Source organism: Mycosarcoma maydis, chromosome 7 (assembly GCF_000328475.2).
Source record: "Mycosarcoma maydis chromosome 7, whole genome shotgun sequence".
NCBI classification, from domain to species: Eukaryota; Fungi; Basidiomycota; class Ustilaginomycetes; order Ustilaginales; genus Mycosarcoma; species Mycosarcoma maydis.
In genome coordinates this window covers 318,595-336,045 of record NC_026484.1, presented here as the reverse complement: position 1 = coordinate 336,045, position 17,451 = coordinate 318,595, and the positions used below count along the sequence as shown (strand labels likewise).

General features: G+C 55.1%; 6 protein-coding genes across 6 annotated transcripts in view; 4 read left to right on the top strand and 2 right to left on the bottom strand.

Annotated features, from left to right (window-relative positions):
* Positions 1–129: 129 nt before the first annotated feature.
* Positions 130–978, top strand: UMAG_02923 (uncharacterized protein; the record flags this gene model as incomplete). Its single annotated transcript, XM_011391037.1, has 1 exon — positions 130–978. The coding sequence occupies one exon, from the start codon at positions 130–132 to the stop codon at positions 976–978; it is 849 nt and encodes a 282-aa protein (XP_011389339.1).
* A 367-nt stretch (positions 979–1,345) lies between these two features.
* Positions 1,346–5,845, bottom strand: UMAG_02922 (putative sulfite reductase cys-4; the record flags this gene model as incomplete). The annotated part of the gene is made up of 1 exon (XM_011391036.1): positions 1,346–5,845. One exon carries the CDS (start codon positions 5,843–5,845, stop codon positions 1,346–1,348), a length of 4,500 nt encoding a protein of 1,499 aa, XP_011389338.1.
* A 2,421-nt stretch (positions 5,846–8,266) lies between these two features.
* UMAG_02921 (uncharacterized protein) lies at positions 8,267–9,124 on the top strand (the record flags this gene model as incomplete). Its single annotated transcript, XM_011391035.1, has 1 exon — positions 8,267–9,124. The coding sequence occupies one exon, from the start codon at positions 8,267–8,269 to the stop codon at positions 9,122–9,124; it is 858 nt and encodes a 285-aa protein (XP_011389337.1).
* A 310-nt stretch (positions 9,125–9,434) lies between these two features.
* UMAG_02920 (uncharacterized protein) lies at positions 9,435–10,241 on the bottom strand (the record flags this gene model as incomplete). The annotated part of the gene is made up of 1 exon (XM_011391034.1): positions 9,435–10,241. The coding sequence occupies one exon, from the start codon at positions 10,239–10,241 to the stop codon at positions 9,435–9,437; it is 807 nt and encodes a 268-aa protein (XP_011389336.1).
* Positions 10,242–11,454: 1,213 nt separating this feature from the next.
* On the top strand, positions 11,455–13,755 carry UMAG_02919 (uncharacterized protein; the record flags this gene model as incomplete). Its single annotated transcript, XM_011391033.1, has 1 exon — positions 11,455–13,755. One exon carries the CDS (start codon positions 11,455–11,457, stop codon positions 13,753–13,755), a length of 2,301 nt encoding a protein of 766 aa, XP_011389335.1.
* Positions 13,756–14,278: 523 nt separating this feature from the next.
* Positions 14,279–17,451, top strand: part of UMAG_15000 (uncharacterized protein) — a gene marked incomplete at both ends in the record, with an annotated part of 4,109 nt that continues 936 nt past the window's right edge. The window contains one exon of the mRNA XM_011391286.1: positions 14,279–17,449. Within this exon, the coding sequence (XP_011389588.1) occupies positions 14,279–17,449 (3,171 nt within the window). The remainder of the gene's footprint in view (positions 17,450–17,451) is intronic.

Below are 17,451 nucleotides of genomic sequence, written 5' to 3'. Positions count from 1 at the left end.
CCTTCGTACCTGTTACTGCCGTCAAGTCCAAGTTAACTCACATTGTCTCGTCCGTCTTGCATCGCTCCTGCTTCACTTCATCATCCTCACACAACATCCCGCACGTCACCCGGCACAATTGCATCCAAGATGGTCAAGACAGTCAGCGTCGAGGTCGACACCATCCTGTTTGACATGGATGGCACGTTGATCGATTCCACCCCTGCTGTAAATGCCACATGGGCTTCATTTGCGCAGCAATACAATCTCGACCTGTCCTTTGTCATGCAAACGTGCCACGGCTACCGAACGGTTGAGAATCTTCGACGATTCATCCCATCGATCTCGGATGCTGAGTTGCCCAAAGAAGTGGAACGGTTCGAGTCCAACATTTTGGTTGTTGCAAAGCAGAATGCGGCGAAAGGGCAAGGTGGATCGATTGTTGCTATGCCTGGAGCCAAGGAGTTGCTGGATCAGATCAATTCGGGACGTCCGGATGCTGCGGTAGAGAAAGGCAACTACGGCTGGGCTATAGTTACCAGTGCAACCAAGGCGTACGCACAACAAGGTTTTGCAAGTGCCGGTGTGAGCAGTCCGCCCGAGGTATTCATTACCTCGGACCTTTGCACAAAAGGCAAGCCTGATCCACAACCATACCTTATGGGCGCCGAGAAGACCGGCCAAGATATCAGTCGCTGTCTTGTCGTAGAAGATGCGCCACCGGGCGTACGTGCAGGCAAGCGTGCAGGCGCCAAAACCCTCGCATTGAGAACCACCCATGACGGCGAAAAAATGCAACAAGAAGGCGCCGACTACATCGTCGAAGATCTACGAAGCGTACAGGCCAAGTGGAAACACGATGGAAGCGGACTCGTCTTAACAATCCAAGCAGAGCAACCCGAGAAAGGCGAGGCAAAAGGTATCTCCGAGTTGGCGAAACAGATTCAGTTGCAGAACGATCCCACCTCAAACACCCACGCCGTCAACGGTCAGCCGTAGAACACGGGTCTGATTACACCAAGTATCAATTTCGGCCATAGATCAATGTATACAGGCGATATAGACAGCAAGCAAAACAATCACCAATGTAAACACTCCAACAAGCGTACAGAGCACTGAGATCGACGTGTCCCGAAAAGCTGCAAATCCAGGCTGGCTCAACAGAACATGCACATCACACCGAGCCACGCAACTTCAAAAACATTGAACCTGGATCTATATTGTAGAGTGTCAGAGAGAGCACGGGCCGAGACAGTAGAGATGTACATGTGAGCGTGATCAGGGAAAAGCGGGGCGCGGGAAGAATGATGCATAAGAAGGGTTGTGTGTTGAGAGCACTTTTACTTGGTTGGTGATGAGGCCACGATCATGCCGAAGATGCACGGTCGTAGTGCTCGGTGGCCTGAGCAGGACCCTTTTTAGCCGCCGCGCTGGGTGGCACAACATCCGAGGGGCACATGTCCTCATAGAAGGCCTTGCCCTCCGTGGTAGGCTTGATGATGCCAGCACGAATGACGTAGTCACCAAACGACTCGCCTTCGATGCGGTTTTCAGCATACAGAGGTACGAGTTTGTTCATGATCTCGAGGATCTCCTTCTCGTCGACCGACTCGCGATAGATCTTGGACAGACGCGTACCATTGTGCGAACCACCCAAGGTCATCACGTATTGGCCGGGCGCTTTGCCGACGAAACCAGCTTCGGCCATCCAAGGTCGAGAGCAGCCGTTAGCACAACCAGACATACGGAAGACGGTGTCGGTGCTACGCAAGCCGTTGGCCTCGAAAATCGACTCGATCTTGTCCATGAGCAAGGGCAAGTATCGCTCAGACTCGGCCATGGCAAGGCCACATGTCGGGAAGGCAACGCAGGCGCTGGCCGACAGCTTGACACCCGAGTGCTCCCAGTTGTTCATCTTGTACTTGCGCAAGTGGGCATCGATGGTGTCCTTGTCCTCGGGCTTGATGTCCGAAACGATGATGTGCTGGTTGGGCGTCAAGCGGAAGGCGCCCTTGTGGATCTTGCACAGCTCGCGCAGACCCGTTCGGAAGGGCGCACCAGGCTCGTCCTTGACACGACCGTTTTCGAGCCACAACGTGCAGTGGTAGTTGCCCTTGTAGTCCTGCGTCCAGCCGTACAAGTCGGTATTGGTCTCAAACTTGTACGACTTTGGCTCAGCGAGTTTATAACCCAGACGACGTTCAACCTCGGCCTTGAAGTTGTCGGCACCACCCCAGTGCTTGTCGATGGTGTACTTCAAACGCGCCTGCTTACGGTTGGCTCGGTTACCAGTGTCGCGCTGGATGAGCATGACGATGCGACAGGCGTCGAGCGTTTGTTCGGGCGTCACAAAACCGATGACGTTGCCGAGTCGCGGGTAGGTGGCCTTCATCGAGTGAGTGACACCCATACCACCACCGACGGCCAAGTTGAAACCAGCCAGACGCTTGGTCACAGGGTCAGCGATAGCAATGAGACCAATGTCGTGTGCGAAGCAGTCCGTGTCGTTGCGTGGAGGCACAGCAATGGCGATCTTGAACTTTCGCGGCAAGTAGTAAGGGCCGTAGAGCGGCTCGTAGTCCTGCAAAACACCACCGATGAGCAGCTGCTTGGAGCTGTCGGTCTCCTTATCGAGCCAGATCTCGTGGTAAGCGTTCATGCGCGGCAGCAGGTGTTCCGAGATCGACTTGGAGAACTCGTAGACATCCTCGTGCAGCTCGCTGAGGTTGGGATTGGGCGAGCACATGACATTTCGGTTGACATCACCACAGGCGGCGATCGTGTCGAGCATCGACTTGTTGATGCCTTGCATGGCAGCCTTGAGGTTGCTCTTGATGACGCAGTGGTACTGAATCGTCTGGCGCGTAGTGATCTTGATCGTCTGGTTGCCGTACTTTTCGGCAACGTCGTCGAGCTGCACCCACTGCGCGGGCGTCACAACACCACCGGGGATACGGGCTCGGATCATGAAGCTGTAGGCAGGCTCGAGACCGGCAGCCTTGCGTTCCTCGAGAGTGTCTCGGTCGTACTGCATGTAGGTGCCGTGGAACTTGGTGAGCTGACCGTCGGTCTCAGGGATGGCACCGGTCGAGGTGTCAACGAGAGCTTCCTTAATGGTACCACGCAGGTAGTTGGAGGCGATCTTCATGTGCTCATTGGTGATGGGCTCGGGCTCGGCCTCCTTAACCTCGACCGTGTCGACGCCAAGCGCCTTCCAGAGTAAGGGCTCCCAGATTTTGTAGCCAGTCTGGTAGCCATCGGCGTCCTGATCGTCACCGAGGCCAATCGGAGTCATTCGCGTAGCGCCGAGCTGCTCGAGACGTACGTCAATGTCCTTACCGGGCTTGTTGTAGTAGTGAGCATCTTCGGGTCGGGGCCAGTAGTGGCTGTCACCCATGGCGAAGACGGTAAAGTTGAGCGTGTCCGGCAGCGCGGCGTCAGCCATGGCGTGGAGCGCCTTGTAGGTGAATCGACCGTTCTGAGGAGCCTCACCCTGACCAGCAGTGGAGGTCAGGAAGACAACGTTCTTCTCGTCCTTGAGCTCCTCGGTCACGGGGAAGTCGTCCATGGTGAGCAGACGAGCGGCGACACCACGAGCCTTGGCACGAACGGCAAGCTTCTTGGCTACCTTTTCGGCGTTGCCGCCATCCGAGGCAACGAGGATGAGCAGAGGAGGGCCATCGAGCGAGCCGAGCATCTTCTCGTAAGCCTCTTTAGCCTTGCGACGCTGCAACTCGCGAAGTGCATTGCCCTGCGAAGCGGCAATATCGTACGAAAGCTCAGGGCGCGAGTTGATAAGCGTGGTGAAGAGGTTCTGGCGGTCGAGGAACTGCTGAAGCTGCTCACGCAGACGCACACCATCGAGGCGGAAAACATCGGAGCCGCGCGCCTCGGCACTGGGATCCCAGCGGAAGAGTGGCCAGTAGCCCGAGTCGACGGCGAGCTTGGTCTCGCGCAGCACGTCGAGAGCAGGAGCGTCCTCGGTACGGTAAGGAACGTAGGCGAGCACGACCGAGGGACCGTCGAACTTGTCGGCCTCCATCAGTGCGTGGAGAACCTGAGTGTAGTCGGCGTAAATGGCGGTACTGGCGACGTAGACGTTGCCGTAGTTCATGGCATAAAGGGCGACGTCCTTCTTGCGCTTGTGAGCAGCCTGAGCATCTCGCTTGGTGTAGGGAACGCTATCGAAGATGAGCATGTTGACGTTGCGGCCCGAGGCGATGACGTGGTGGACACCGCCCATGCCGGCGTCGTAGGCCCAAGCGTCGCTGCCTACGATCCATCGGCTCTTGAGCAAGAGGTGTTCCGAGAGCGACTTGATGTTTTGAAGCGCAGCACCGGAAGTGGACGATTGGAGGAGGGAAGCGACCTTGTTGCTAGAAGCGACGTTCTTCTTAACGTCCTGCTTGGCCACAAGCCACTGGGAGAGAGCCTCGTGCAGCTCGGTCGAAACACCGCCATCGCGAAGGACATCATTGACAGCACGAATGAGCTCATCGCGCTGTTCGAGCTGGGCGAGCACCTGGCCAAAAGCGTATTCGGGACTGCGAGCAGCAGGGTGATCGTCGGACTCTTCGTTGGCCGAGTTGACGAGCGCGAGGCGGTCTGCAAATACCTGTTCGAGCATGAGATTGTAAGCCTCCTCGTGCTTGGGCACCTGAACGGGAGCAGTGGTGGCGGCAGTAGCGGGAGAAGCCTGAGCGCGAGCCGAAAGCTTCTTGAGGTCACCGACGATGAAAGCATGCTTGGGCTTCGGAGCCTGGAGCGCCTTGATAAGCTCTTTGGCAGCATTGTCGCCATTGTCAATATGGCCAAGGATGGCACTGACAAAGACGGAGGGGAGGGTGCGCTCAGAACCCTGGAAAGCGGAGGCTACGTCGACAAAGAGTGGGCCGAGCTTGGTGGTTCTTCGTACGCTCTGCTCGAGAACAGCAATGCGCTTGATGCCGGCAGGGATGGTGTCGAGGAGACGCTGTGGCAACGAGGGACGCACAAGACGGATATCGAGCACGGCCAAGTCGTTGTGAGGAGCAGTGTAGTCTTGGAGTGTCTCGGAGCCGGCACCGAGCACGACGGCGAGGTTCTGGGCATCGGAAGCCCCGACGAGCTGGAAAGGCTCGACAGCGTGGCCGACAAGCTCAGCAACATCCTCGTAGGCAGCGTCGATGGCCGACTCGAGGTCGTCAAAGCCAGCCTCGCTGGCAACAGCGCTGGCATAGCCATTTGCGTTTCCATTGGCACCATTGACGCCGTTGACGTGGCCGTTGATGCCGTTGGCATGGCCGTTGAGACCATTGATCTTGGGAGCGGCAGCATCGGTGCTGGTAGAAGCAGCCACCGAGCCGATAAACGAAGCGAGATCGACGTTGGTCACCTCTTCAACAGGGCCAGAGGCATCTTCGAAGAAATGGAGGACAGCGCGCTTAGCCGATGTGGCGATCTTGGTAGCGAGGAGGGCGTGGTCGTGCGCCTGTGCGGCAGTGGAAGAGTGGAGGAGTACGAGGCCCGACTGGCGGAGAGCCATGATATCGCTGTGCTCGCCTGCGCTAGCGACATGGAAGACGAGAGGGGTGTGGACAAGCTTGGGGAGGTGTGGCACCAGACGGGTGAAAGTGGGCTGGTGCGCGTGGGACAAGACCGAGATTAGACCATTGCCAGCAGGCTTGAGCTGCGAAAGCACCGAGCCAAGTTCGACATGCTGATTGAGGTGCTCGACATCGAGTTGTGCGTTGAGCTCGCTGGCCTTATCGGCGACCGATGAGAAGGAGGAGGTGGAAGCTTTGCCCGAGGGAGCGACGTTGACCAAAGTGGCGGAAGTAAGCACCGCAATCCTGGCGACGGCGCCGACAGCAGAGATGGAGCCCATCTTGGCAGAAGCGATGCTGAGTTAAGTAAGAAGCAAGCCAACCTGGGGAGGTAGAGATGGAAGCGGTAACAGCGCAACAGAGCCGAAGGAAATGGAGGAACGTGCGAAGGCACTAGGAGCGGCTGGCAGCGAAAAGACTGTCGCCTGGTTGAAAGCAAGTGGAAGGTACGGACGACAAACGCCAGGGACGGAGAAATGACCTTGAACTTGTGGGGAAGACTCCGACTCGATGGATACGAGAACAGGGCCCAACGCTCAACTGAGGTGGGCGGCGGAGACGAGATGAGATGAGATGAGGGTGAGGTGGTGGTCAAGGTGGAAGGGAAAGGATGACAATGAGAAGAAAGATCGACGAGTAACCAGGAAGAAGCCACAAAAAAAGTGACTCTGATGAACGGGCAAGAAGACGGCAGCGTCGACGTTGGACCGTGGCGAGAAGATTGGCAATCAAGAGTGCGACTGTAGCACGAACGAATTGAAACCGCTGTGCGCTCACTGAACAAGAAGAAACAGGGCGCGCCCAGGCTGGGGTCGACTACACAGCGGGAGTACAAGAAGGAAATCAATCCCCCACTTTGGCAGGCGACTCGAGAGGATGGCAGCATGATTTGCCAAAAGTGTCAAAAGCATGGCAGCCAAACCAGTGCGCAAGCGACAGCAAAATCTAAAGCTGACGCTGATCTGGTTGCGTCTTTGCGAGCGCCGTCCAGTCGCGCATGCGCGGATTAGCAAGCAAATTGACAAGCACGCACAACAGCAAAACGTCTCTTCTTGTTCTGCTTACTTGGTATGTGGTGATGGCAGCCCCCCTTTCGTGATTGCAACAGCTCGCAACGCAGATTCGCGTCGACACACAGCCGAGTTGGTGCAAGACGGCAGCCCAGACAACCAGTCGACAGCATCGCCAGAGAAGGAGGCTTCTAGCTGCTCCATATGGTTCTTGGCGGATTTGATCAGGGTCCACCATCCACAGCGAGACCCTAATGGGTGGCCAAAGTGCGTAAGCCTACAGACGACAGACCTCGGACCGATGGCAACACGAGTCTCGTCGCTTTCAGAGGACACCGAAATGAAAGCCGAGCTAACTTATACAGATCGTTTGTTGCGTTTCATGTCAAAATTGTGCGTCTGTCTCTTCTGTCTCGGGCTCCAGAGAGCCTGGGGAAGCAAAAGCCCAGTTGGCCAATGAAGATGTTTTATTGCGTGGAGAAGCACGCCATCGCTAACGGTGAATGGTGCAATTTGCTGCCCGTCTTGCCTGCTTTGCTTCCTTGAAAAATTCTCTCATCTAATCAATCACGAATGATGAGTTCGTGGGTTTCATGCTTATCGGCCAAAATTGGGCTGCTAGCAGAAAAGAAATTCATCTCTTCCGATTGGCTGCTGACCTTGTCTTGCTTTGGCAATCCTGAATCATCTGGGCTTGTCACCGTTTAGCATAAATTTCTACATCTAAGAGAAATCGGGAGATTGCATCGCTGATCTGCAGAGAGATGGAAGTCAACCACGAACCACGAATGTTCCTACACGTGACCACGTCTGTGGATCGCCGCTCTATGCTCGGATCCCCGCGAGTGGCATTCACGATTCACTCGTGCCTGTTATTTTCAACGACTCACTCGTGAGTCGTGACTGTTCTCTTCAATAACCACTCGCGAAGCGCGCGGCGCTACAAGCTGTCGTGTTACGCCTCCTCGCATGACGCAACTCCAGATTAACTTAACTTAGCTCACGGGTCGTGGGTCACGGATCGTGACTATATTCGCACTCCCATCCCATGCTACATGTCATTTCGAATCGCACGAGTCCAACTTAACTCACAACTGTCCGCTCTTGGCGACGGTGCATCTGAAAATCCCCGGATGGCGATGCACACGCCATAGCTCTGCTAGTCTGTCGAACGTCGATGCCTCGTGCGCATGTCTAAGCAACAAGTTTGCCCAGCAGCTGCAATGTCGATCGTTCCATCGCACTATTCTGCAGCGGTCAACGTCGTCTAACATACCTCGCCGTCTCACTTGCCCCACACCCAGAGAGGAGAGATGCTGCGAGCATCCGAGGCTGTGGATCGTCTCTTGCCGCAAATAGCAAGCTGTGAGCTATGTCCCCCATCGCGGTGCATCGGTGTCTTTTCTCTCACTTCGGCTAACGGCGTGGCAAGACCCGTGCGCTCCTTCTTTCCATGCCAGAATGACGCCGACGTTAAGAATGCTGTACATAGCAGCTGCTGAGATTGCGCTGCTGGCAGATTGTAACTAGACAGGGCGCTTTGGTAAGTGTGTGCGCACATGCGCTGGTTGATTAGCTCCATGTTGATGATACACGTTTGTATAAAGTGTCGGTAGAAGACCTCCCTGACCTTTGCCAGCGTCTCTTCATCCTCATCCAACCGCTGTTACCACTAACGTGTTTTATCGAACCATGACGCGTACACTTGTCTATGCTATTCTGGCAGCAGCAGCTTGGCTTGCTCCCTCTGCTTCTGCACAGAAGAAGCCCACGTTCAACATCAACTCGCTCCCCGACAAGTGGGAGACCAACCAAGCAGGCTCGAACCAATGCTCCAAATGGGGCGCTTCTTCGCGCTCCTCCCTGTGCCAAAACGTGTTTATCAACAATGCCAACGATTTCTGCCTATGGGGACCCATCAAGCCCAACTCGCAAATCGGTGCCAGCGAGGAAAACGTTGTCGCTTACTGTCTCAAATCGGGTTACGGTACTCGCCTCATTCCGAACGGTGCTATTCAGGGAGTGCAATTCCTCAAGACACCCAATTTCCTCCAAGTGACGGGAGTGGGTGATTTCACGGGCATGAACATTCAACGTGGTGATGCGGGTGGTGAACTTGACCCGCATGGTGCCGATGGAACGGGTAACCCCAAAGGTGGCTTGGTGTTCAGCAACAACGTACCCGGAAAGGAGGGCAAGTGGACGCAGATCAAGGAATGGAACAACTTTATGTCGGCATACGAGTTTTCCTTCCGCGCTGCATACGGTCCTCAGGCTGCTCAGTATGCGCCTCATGTGTACGATGTCATGGGCGCCTACTTTAACACCAACCGTGGAAAGTTTGACAAGGGCGTCTTCGAGGACTGCCAGGGCGACAGTGGAAAGTTTGTCGGCGTGTATGGATCGAGCACTTTCAGGCAGGGCCAGGCAAAGACTCCGGCACCGCATAAACCGGCAGCTAGCAGCAACTGCAAGCAGTACAAGACGGTCAGCAACGGTCCCGCTCCCCAAAAGGCGTACAGGAGGAGCATTGCTAAGCCTCTCAAGTAGAGGAAAAAGAACACCTCCAGTGATGATCAAGATCAGCTCGCGGCTTTGTATCCGACTCGGGCCGCTCGTAGCTTTGTACATAATCGTTGCCGACTCTTTGGCGTGTTGCTTTCGGCCTGTCGGTAGTGGATTGAAATGGATCATGTTGCAACCCACCGTCAGCGACAGTGTGCATGAAGAATAAATTGCATCGTCGCTTCTTGAGCAGCTTTTCGAGGAAGATTTGGAGGTCAACGTGAAAGATTGGCCGGCCAAGTCCGCTTTGGCGCGCGGGGTATACTGTGTAAAAATGCGAGTGCTTTGTTGGAATCTACAACTTGGTCGACAGTGCCTGGCCTTGCCCTGTTGCCTTCTCAGTCGGAGCTTCTGGGTCCACCCAGCCTTGACCCATGCCGTGTTCGGTCACGTTGTCCGGCACCATGCCGAAATGCCACTCTCTCTCCACACCACCGGGCAAGAAAGACGCATCCCCATTCAACTCCTGTTTCCACACCCCTCCCTCGCGCGTTCTCGTATACTTGCTCAACGTCGCCGTTCCTGCGCCGATAAACTTGGTCCGCTTGCCATCCGCATCATCATCTAGTAGCACTCTTCCCATCGCGATGATCGTCGCAGCATGGCTGCATATGAGCACTCTTTTCAAACCCAGCTGGCCGCATCTTTGTTGAATAAGGTCGAGCACTCGACGTGCTCTTGCGTGTAGTTCCGAAATGGTTTCACCGTCGCGACTTGGATACAGCATCGGTTTCCAGGATAAGGAGAGCTCGGTTACGAATTCCTTCATGTAGGCGGCGCTTGCAGGCGACGGATGGACGCCCGTCTTTGTCGCTGCTGTAGGAAACCATTCTGCTAACCCTGGCTCGGCTACCAGCTCCAATTTGAGTGCAGACGCAGTCGGCAGGGAGGTTTGGAGACATCGGTAGTAAGGAGAGCTGATGATCAGTTGGGGTTGCTCAGATGCAGGCAGGGAGGAGAGATAGGATGCGAGGTGTCGCGCTTGTGATTGACCATGAGCAGTCAGGACGGGATCACGTGGTCGATCGGTGGTAGGAAAGTTCTCGGCACCAATCCAAGACATTCGAAAGCCATGTCGACAGATGTAGATCGTGTCGAGCATCGTTACGGGCGTTGGTGAGTCAGAAGATGAGAGCAGGAAAGCCGATGATCATGGAAATTTATCGTACAAGTCTATCATGGAAGTGCGGGGTATCGTATGAGAAACACAAACGTAAAATCTTTGCACGTTGACGAGGAGCCAACTCACAACAAACTTATGACTTGTTGGCTTGGACCCTGACGCGGCCAATCTTGACTCCAATCAGGGCTCGCTCGCGGTGGACAGCAGACCAGTAGCCGATACGACGATCAGAATATCACTCTGCGCTTCTCCGTGAGTGATGGGCATGTCATTCGCACGAAAAGACAAGGCGAGACAGAGTTTTGTCCATTCATGATTTCTCGGTCAATTTTGATCCTTTATTCTCGATCGAGTTTCTGTGGTAACATTAGATATTATTTTGATCGAATCGTGAATCGTGAATCGTGAATCGTGGACTGTGCTACTCACGACTCGTGACTGTGTTGACTCACCTTCCTGTAAGCTGAGCTGACCTACACACGTCATACCAGCCGACGAGGCTGTTGCATTCGGCCAGTTTTTGACAGAGCTGTGTTTGAATGTTCACGTTCACGTTCCGAGTTGTGAGCCTAACAATCACGAATATAATCGTGAAAATATCGCGAGTGAATCCTGAATCCTGAATCCTGAATCCTGGAATCACGAATCAAGAATGGCGTCCCTGAGTTGAGAATTTTTCCTCCACACTCACGACTCACACGCGCGCATCAGAAGCGCCATTTCTGAGCCAAAGAGGCACGAACCACGAATTTAGGTCAGCAGCAACCGTGAATCATCACATGAATCGTTGAATCGTGAATGAACTCAATCGCCTTTCTCTTCTACTTTGCGACTCTCCAATAACGTCGATCGACGTCGCACATGTTTGATTGCTTGACTATCCTCGCATGACATAATCACTTTTATCCTTGGTCAAACCTGATTCACAGTGATCACTGCACATCGTGCGCATCGTCGGTGGCGCGGCAGCTGTCTGGAGGCCCCTCTCCTCTTGAACGACGGCCTCTTCCGGTTCCTTCCTACGCTCCCCTCACCACCACCGCTCCTCCGATCGCTTCGTCGCAAGTTCATGCTACGTTTGCGGGCGCTCTTATCGCCGCCGGTTCGATTCAAGCCTTTAGCCAGTATACCGTCTCCAACATCCATTCGTCTCTTTGCAACCCCATTGAACAAAGCAATTGTTTACGCCAGCATGCCTTCGGTCGCCGAAATCCATCAACTTTCTCCTAATCACTCCATGGACCCACCAGCCAAACGTCTCAAGATGGACTCTGATGCGCCTCGCATCGACATCGAGGCGGTAGCTGCCGACTCCACCTCATATCAAGACGTTGGTCCTCTTCCCACCACCTCCGAAACCGAGCGAGTCGACGACCTCGATCCCATCCCCGTCTGCACCTCTACTCTCGAGTACCGCAACGGTATCTTCCTTGCCCCCATGGTCCGCATTGGTACACTCCCTACGCGTCTGCTCTCGCTCGAATATGGTGCCGACCTTGTCTGGGGACCCGAAATCGTCGACCGCGCCATCATCGGCTGCGAACGCAAAGTCAATCCTCACACCGGCGTCGTGGAATACCTCAAGGATCACAAACAAATCTTCTCGTGCCATCCCATCGAACGTCCCTACCTTGTCTATCAGCTCGGCTCCGCTGATCCACATCTTGCGTTCCAGGCGATTAAAACGATTACCCAGGCAGACGACGTCGCTGCCGTCGATCTCAACTGCGGCTGCCCCAAACCTTTTTCCACGCACGCCGGCATGGGTGCCAATATGCTCTCGACTCCCATCCTGCTGTGCAACACACTCAAGGCGATGCGTCGTGCTGCGCCAGCACATGTTGCGGTCACGTGCAAAATTCGGCTCTTGCCGACGCAAGAGAAAACTCTCGAGCTGGTTGACAAGATTGTTCGCACGGGTGCGATCGAATGTCTCACCGTTCACTGCAGGACCAAGGATATGCGTCCACGCGAGCCAGCTCTCCTTCATCGATTGAGGGAAATTGTTGATCACGTCAACAGTGTCGCTACCGAGATGGGAAGGACCATCCCAGTGGTGTGCAACGGCGATGTCTGGGATGCGGCTACCGTCCCACGCATCAAGGAGCTGACCGGCGTCACGTCGACCATGATCGCAAGAGGTGCAGAGGCGAACCCTTCTTGCTTCAGACCGCAGGGGAATGTGAGCATTCCGCAAGTGATCGCGCCGAAGTGGGTAAAGTATTCGATCGCGCTCAATAACCCAGTGGGAAATACCAAGTACTGCATGGCGCAGCTCGCTTTCAAGCCGGCTGAGGCGGGAAATGCCAAGGGAATGTCCAAGAAGCAACTCTCCGCGCTGCGTATGGGCATTTCGCACGCAAAGACGCACGAAGAACTAGCAGCTGTATTTGGGATCGATGCAGAGCAAGTCAAGTCTCAGAGCGTCGAAAAGCAAATACTGAAGGATCTTAGAGAGGCATTGGAAGAGAGAGTCAAGCGTCACGCCACAAGTCACAGCGGTTCCGGCTCCGATGGTCAGCGATTGGGCGCTGTCGTCAACAACGCTAGCAACTCTTTGGATCAATCATCTGCGGGTGGACAGCAGAACAATGACGGTCATGCTTCCGGGCCTGATCAGAACAAAGCCACATCCAACTCACCCCAGCCCGAATGGAAGCAGATCCTCGCCGACGGAATCGGTGACAACATCAAGAACGAAAAGTCCATCCTCTACTATGCTTTTTCGACGGTGGAGCAGCCTAGCTCGGTTCACGACGCGGCCAAACCGCACGTTCGATACGTTGTTCACCGAGGCTTCGTTAACGAGAAGCGCGACGGAGACGCCGAGGGGGGCGTTGCGTCGCATAATCCGGCGTTCGGTTCGAGTCCATGCCTCATGACCACTACCGACGTACGCACGCCCAAGGTGCAACAGCTGACTTCGCAGAGCAGTCTGCGCGCGCATGGTCACGATGGCAGTCGTTGTGGAGAATGCGAGATTTCGTGGTGGATCGAATCCACACAAATGCAATTCCGAATCTCGGGCACCGTGCATGTCTTGCCTACCCCCGGCCACCCGCTGCGATCTTTGTTCCCGTTTGAACGCCTCTCTCCACCACGGGCGCCAGACGCGATGGATTCCGGCGAACCTTTCGATTGGGACGCCGAGCGAACGCGAATATTCAACAAGCTCAATGCAGGTCTGCTGGCGTCATTCTGTCGACCCACACCAGGCAGTCCCCATCCCAACGCTCACCGCTTGGACGCAGCTAAGCCCAAAGACGACACCAGCTCACCTTGGCCTCTGCAGCTTCCTCAACCGGGCAAGGAGGAGAACGAGGAGCAAAAGGAACAGCTCAAACAGAGCGAGAAAAATTTCGCACTTGTTGTCGTCGAACCGTACAAGGTCGATCTGGTCAACTTGGCCGATGACACTAGGACAATCTACGAGCTCGTCGATGGCGAGTGTGCGGCTACAGGAAGATGGACTAGTCGTCGTGTTGTACCCTAGATGGACGAGGGACGGTGGAGATGCTTATGATTTCCTACCGCTCTGATATGTCTGTATCGTTTGTTTTTTTTTTGGCATGGATCGTGTCGTGTCACATGCCAGTGTTCTTTCTGCGAGTATGAGGACAGTGTCCAGAGAGACCACGGATGTGGGTGAGCTTTGTGACTTGAAGAACGGATACACGTTGGTTGAGCTGATGCTTTGCCAATTTGAAGCTGGTCTGCTAGCAGGGATGAACACGCACAGACGCTAGGCGCGATTTTCCCTCCACCTAAGTTAATCAGAGGTTCGTGAATCGTGAATCACGAATCATGAATGGTGAATGCGCATCTCCCTCCTTTTCGCCAAGTACAAGGATTGAATTTGGAAATCCTTGAGCGCAATCACCATCGTTGTTCGACACGAGAGTCGTTCTACACAACCATTGTTGGACAAGAGCTTGCCAAATTGACCATCGAATCGCTGTGTGCCGCATCTGACACGGTGCTAGCACACGACGAGCGAGAGAGCTCACACGCTAAAGATGCATACCGCCTTCGACAGCGCTCCTCTGCTCACGGGCATCAAGGGTAAACCAGAAGCCATCGTTGCTCACGGTGGCAAGCTCATCGTTGGTTCGTCCACCGGCACTCTACACGTATACAGAACAGACACGACCTCAGCATCACAGCAACCAGAAACGTCACCACCCGTTTCTTCCTCCAGACGTCCACCTTCGCCCCATGGCTCGTCGGCCAAACCTGCCTCCATCCTCTCCCACACATCAACACGAGAGATCAAACCGTCCGTATCCGCGTCAGCACCAATACAGACAGCACCACAGTTCTCGAAACGCTCGATAGACCAGCTCGGCGTAATCAAGGAGGCCAACCTGCTAATATCCTTATCCGATGGATTCGTGTCCTTACACGACTTGGCGACCCTAGAACTTCGCTCTCAGCTGCTACAGACAAAAGGCGCAACTACATTCGGAGTGGATACGTCCATCCAGAAACGTGTGGCTCCTCAGATACCTGACTACGGCCCCGGGCCGCTTGGCGCAAGAACATCGAGCAAGTTTAATCCCAATGCGTCTATCAGCTCGCGTGCATTCAGACCCGGTACGATAGGCGATCAAAATCAAGCGGGCGCTGCAGGCGGAACAGCCGGAACGGGAAGCATGTCAAGAAATCGATCCAGCGTATTTGACATTCCGTCCAAGGACTGGCAGGCAGCCAGCATGAGAGGAATGGACGCCGTGGCGAGGTACCGCGAACAAGAGAGGAAAAAGGCGATGGAAGACGCACGCTTCGGAGGTGCTTCGGCAGATGCCGATGGGCAGCATGGTATCATGACGCTCGTAACAGTGCTGGCTGTTGGCGTAAAGCGAAAGCTGCTTGTGTTCCGTTGGGTCGACGGCGAGTTTTGGGACACACGAGAAGTGGCGCTGCTTCATACACCACGCAGCTTGGCGTTTGTGACGCCAACGAGATTGTTCATGGGGTACAATGCGCTAGAATATGGCACCATCTCGATCCCACTTGCTGCCGAATCTACCGTCTCCTACACTCACCCCTCGTCAGGTTTTGCAGCGACGAGCCACAATAGCAGTAGTCAACTTCGCCGCGAGACGCACGTCAATCCGCCCGCCAATTCGACCTCTGGCCCGCTCGTAGACCTCACCTCGTCTAGTCTCTCATCTTGGCATGTGGAGGACTTTGATCTCTCCTCCAATGCAGCGGGTGGCGAGGGCGCGCATTCGTCTTCAGGAGGCGCCCACCCAAGCACAAGCATCTCGATTGCTGGCGGTGCAGGTGCTGGCTTTAGCGCAGCGCTCGGAGGATTGGGTGGTCTCGGAGGATACATGGGTCTGAGTAGCAAGGGCAAGATGTCGGTGCTCCACGTCGAGGGAGGCGAGGTGCTGTTCGTACGAGATGGCACCGGCATCTTTCTTGGCGCTGATGGCCGACCAACGCGACGTGAGGGAGTTGAGTGGCATGCGAGCCCGCTCGAGGTGGCTTTTGCAAAACCATACGTCTTTGCGGTGCTGCCCAGCGGCTCTATTCCCTCGCTCAGGAACAGCTCGTTGCCAAACGCAAACAATCCCGTTCTGCAGATCCGCTCTGTTGGCACACTGTTTGCCGTCCAGACTCTCTGCTTCCCACCCGCATCTCCAACAACGTCTTCTAAGCCAGCGTCTTCTCCACCTCAGGTACGGCTCTTGACACCATCAAGCGGGAACAAGCCGCCGATCTTTGTCGTCGTCACCCCGGCAGACCGCACAACGCTCGAGAGGGAAGGTAGCACCATTTGGAGACTCGAGATGCAAAGCTGGGGCCAGCAGATCGACGAGCTGGTCGAAAAGGGCGAATTCGAAGAAGCTCTGGGCCTGCTCGACAGCGTCGACAACGTGATTTTGGAAGACAAGGACGAACGCAGGGCTCACGTTCAAGGTCTTTTCGCGCTCTCATTATTTGCAGATGAGCGATTCGACGAAGCCATCGAGATGTTTATGGAGCTCGACACCAATCCAGCCAAGGTGATTGCGCTCTACCCGTCTAACGTTGCTGGCGAGTTGAGTCGCAGCAAGCAGGAATGGTTTCCCATCTTTGGTGGAAAAACACCAGCCAAATTGCGCGCTTCATCACTCGATGCGGGCGATGCAAGTCCGACGCCCAGCCATGCGACTCTAGCGACCTCAGCAACCAACACAGCGAGAAGTCGACTCGGTGGGTTGTTTCCAGGTCGAAGACCTGATAGCATCATCGGGGAGCCAGTTGTGACGAGCAACTTGAGCTCGAGCCCGTCGCATGCGAGCTCGACAAAACCCAAGTCAAGTCGAATTGCAACGAGTGTGGCAAGCTCGATGGCGCAAGAAGCCGACGCGCAAGCAGAGACAGCCTCGATTCGATCCGTCAGAACGACGCGTGAAGCACCAGAGATAAAGGCTGCTGGATCAGGCGCGAGCCGCGACAGCCGCACAGCAGCTGAACCATCTTCACGCAAAGCGCTAGACGCGCTTGGTAAGTTCCTCGCAGATCGTCGACGTATATTCAAGCCGATCCTCGAATCGAGTCCTCAGCACGAGTCCAAGGACCACATGGCCATGTCGCAGGTCAAGCGTGATACACACTGGCTGCTCTCGCTTGCCAACAAGCCTTTTGGCGAGATGGACAAGGATGAGCTGATTGCGGTGGCCCAGACGGTCGATACTGCCTTGTTCAAGACATTTCTGCTCACGAAACCGGCGCTGATCGGCCCGCTATGCCGTATCGAGAACTGGTGTGAGGTGGAACAGGTGGAAGAGCTACTAAAGGAGCGCAAAAAATTCTCAGAGCTGATTGCGCTGTATGGAGGGAAAGAGATGCACAGCAAGGCGTTGGGTCTGCTCAAGCAGTTTGCAGATGAGGAGGACGATGCGGAGGAAAAAATTCGACCAACGATGCAATATCTGCAGAATCTGGGCCCCGAGTTTATCGAAATCATCCTTGAGACGTCACATTGGCTGCTCAAAGTCGATAGCAAACTGGGCATGGAGGTGTTCACGGCAGACACGGGGAAAGTGGGGTCGTGGCCTCGGCTCGAGATCGTCGATGACCTAAATCGTTTCGACAAGGCGTTGTGCGCTGTCTATCTCGAATTTATCATCGAGAATGGCGGCGAAGCAGATCCCGAGCTGCACGACAAGCTGATCAGGCTGTATCTGCGACGAGCGTC